Source organism: Betta splendens, chromosome 13 (genome assembly GCF_900634795.4).
Source record: "Betta splendens chromosome 13, fBetSpl5.4, whole genome shotgun sequence".
Taxonomy (NCBI): domain Eukaryota; kingdom Metazoa; phylum Chordata; class Actinopteri; order Anabantiformes; family Osphronemidae; genus Betta; species Betta splendens.
Window position 1 is genome coordinate 4,086,456 of NC_040893.2, and position 3,682 is coordinate 4,090,137.

A 3,682-nucleotide genomic window follows, 5' to 3' on the forward strand; every position below is an offset into this window, starting at 1 on the left:
CGTGTTTTCACTGTAGCAGTGCCCCGACTTTCCTAAGTTCAACACATGATAGTTTTACATATGAAGCGAACAGTTAATAAAACAATATATTCAGTGTTATCTTTATTTTGGATGTCAAAAGGGTTTTGAGTCTCGCAGAATTTAGTTTTCTGTGTGAAATGGATCCAAATGGCTCTTTGAGTACTTATGGTCGTCCAACCCTGTTTTACACCAAATATGTTTCTTTGGGCGAGAGAGGAATGATAATATAATATGAAACATGGATAGTAGTAGTAGGCATTTTGCAAACTATATAGGGTAAAGCACTCTTTTATGTTATTATTGTAATATTGGACTCCGGAAGACTCCGTGCCTCACCTGCCATGAACCTCAGTATTGACAGCATTCTGGCTTTCTTTAGCCTAGCATATTACGTGAATGCGTCATTAAGGGGAACATAGATATTACTGTCACAAACTGCGACTGTGACTAATGTAAGGTGCAGTCAGTTACCTTGAATAAGATTTGCTTTACATGACGTATGTGACTATAATACGGATATCATTAGTTGCGTCTTTATGGCCATGGACACATTCAAATATTCTCAAAATATCATCACTTTTGCTAGGTACAGTACGCCATTTTGATGATTGTCTAAACAATACCTCCCATTGGATAATTCTTCCACTTGTTTCCCGCCTGTTACTGAGAACCATTATTATTATCACAATCGCCATCTTAATCTCTGAATATAACTGTGCAAGACACAAGGTAAGTTAAACTGATATTTTAATACTGTTCTTTTGCAAAAAACTTTAGGGTTAACGCACACACAGTTTTTGAAAGACTCACTGTGAAAAATAGTATATAGTATCTAGTTTGTATGTATCTTGTAGCTTGTTTATTGGGCTAACTAAATAGTTAGCTTCAGAGACTAACCTTTCCACATTTGCAACTCAGGAAAACAACAATTTGACTTTACAAACAAAACAAGAAAGTGTAATTAAGCCTTATAGCCGTTTACAAAATGTGTTTTAACAGTCCAGGGACATACGCTAACAAAACACTCGGGCAGTACAACAACGCAATTTTGGCAAAATATAAAGGGGGAAAACGTGAATCCACCTGACTATACCAGTTTAAAGCCTCATTCATTATGTACGCTTCGAAAGCAATTTCTTTAACTTTAACACTCAGATTCATACACACCCCTTAAAATGAACATTCTTGTAAACCCGCATAGCGTTGTGCTCTGCTGCAGTTTCGTCCACGTTGCTAAAATATGACACATCGACGTCATCTCTATGTACCATAATTCATGAAACCCCACAAACGTAACACCCATACTACAAAACGTTAATTTACAAATTCATGTATATTATGCATCTTACGATCCCTGTTGCCTTTTTTGTAACATTCTCCTCCATATGTTGTTACAGAATGGACTTACACACCATTAGAACAACGAAGCCGGACTCACCGTATTATCGCCCCCCACCCCTCCAAGTTCAGGTGTTGGCAATCCAGGACCAAAACAAAGTCATCTCCTGAGAGTTCAACGATAATAGTGCCAAACCCAATTTGACAAAACACAACAAAATTGCGGCCGTGACTGATGGGAAAACTGTTACAAAAATAACGCTGTATGAAGATATTACAACTAAAATTCAATTAGGCCAAAACTACATGATAAGAAATTACACATTAACTGGACAGTCACCACCCTACTATATCACAATCACAAAATCAACACAGTTTTTCAGAGCAGCTCCAGTGACAATCACTGAAGCTCTGATACAAGAAGGAGAAGCCCTGCTAAACCCACACTCAGCAATCAGCCCCCTAGCTGTCTGTGGTGACACAGTCAACTTTATAACAGTTGAAGGAGAGGTTACTGAGGTACATTTACTCATACAGTACCACCATTCAGTGTATCACAACAAACAAAAAGTCCTGATTATTTTAGCTACGATTTACGTATTCCTGTAAACATAAACGTGCTATAATGACACATTATGTGACTAACTACTCCCTCAATCCTCAGGTGTCAGCTGTAAAAAAGGTGAGCAAAGGAAGGGAAGCCATGCCACTGAAGAACATTACACTTCAGGAGGTAGACTGCCCAAATCTTGCCATTATTGTCATATTTTGTTATTTTTGCTTTGTCTTGCCTTATGACATTGTTAAGGAATTCTCACAATTGTTTTAACATTTTAAACACTAACAATATTTTGATGCTTGTGGTACTGTACAACTTACCTAAAAAACACATTATCCTATGAAAATTCTTGCGAAACATAGAAGAGACAAAATAACATACTGAATTGTTTTCAGCTGTTAGTCCCATTGTTTCCTAAAGCTTACAGTAATAACACAGTGTGCATTGTAATGCTGATAACTTCTTCTACCACACTTGACTTGACTTAACGTAACTAATTCCTTTGATAACCCCTGGATCTTCTTGTAGATACACATGCATAGATTACACATGATCAAACCTGACATCACACACACAATATCACATGAATTACGAGAAACATAGTAATTCCATACTTGCTTAATTAAACAAATCTGACACCTTGACAACACATATTGATTCCTGTTTTACAGAACACAACGCAGGTAGTGTTGTGCCTGTGGAGGGAGGCGGCTGTACAAGACGTGAGGCTTGGGTCACACGTTAAAGTTTCTCACCTAAAATCCCGTAAAAGCAGCTATGGACTCCAGCTACATTCCACGACATTTACAATGTTTGAGGTATGAAAAACAGACAATATTTTTACTTTTTAATAGTGTATGGCTGAAACATCAGAGTGTAGTTACTTGTTCTATTTCAATAATTAATGCAAGAGATTTCACATCAGTAAGTGCTCAGATAAATACATGACTATATCACTTCTATCAAAACATTTAATGTGAAGTTAAACAAAATGCTTTCCCATAGATAGAGGCATTAATTTTCTCTAAGATTTTATTCCATATCAACTTGAATTATTTAATTGTATAGAATCACATAGAAGCATAAAATTGGCTTCATCTACTTGATTCAGGAGACTTGCAGTGCATACAATATGGCAATCATAGAGAGGCACAGGCGAGCTGCACGTATACAGTTCACTGTTCACAATAAATCCTGGCAACAGTACTGCAAGAGTTAGATTTTCACAACTGCTTACTGAGGAATAAATGATGAAATGGAATAGTAACATCTAACTTTTCCGTTCACAGGAGATCAAAACATCAACAGACGAAATGGCTGAAGTGGTAGGAGTGATGGAGACAAACACCCCAGGCATCCTCCAGCTCCTTATGGCCAATAATGAAGTCTGCCAAATTGAGGCAGAAAAATGGTGGCCATTTGATGCGCAACTGGACAAAGGACCAGTACATGTCCACGTGTGCAAAGAAGGGAAACAAATAGTTTCCCTACATCATGTTTAAAATAATTCAGAAATGGTTATTATATAGTTCTACTGTAATTTATTTATGATTGTTCCAGTGCTGTGTTCTGTTCATTTCACTATAAAGCCCTTTGTTAGATGTCTTTATTTACTAGTCCATACTTTGTAATGAATGTTAATTAAAATTGTTTTTGTTGTTTAATTAATATTGTTAATAAATTTTTTCCCATTCTAATAATAATAATGTCACATGTTGAATATCACACACTGGCAAGTACACAGACACACCTATTTGACTGTCT

At 36.6% G+C, this 3,682-nt stretch overlaps 1 protein-coding gene across 1 annotated transcript; it reads left to right on the forward strand.

Annotated features, from left to right (window-relative positions):
- Window positions 1-1,242: 1,242 nt before the first annotated feature.
- On the forward strand, window positions 1,243-3,420 carry LOC114868404 (uncharacterized). Its single transcript, XM_029171949.2, has 4 exons — window positions 1,243-1,878; window positions 2,024-2,092; window positions 2,590-2,736; window positions 3,208-3,420. Exons 1-4 carry the CDS (start codon window positions 1,666-1,668, stop codon window positions 3,418-3,420), a joined length of 642 nt encoding a protein of 213 aa, XP_029027782.1. The 5' UTR covers window positions 1,243-1,665.
- Window positions 3,421-3,682: the final 262 nt, after the last annotated feature.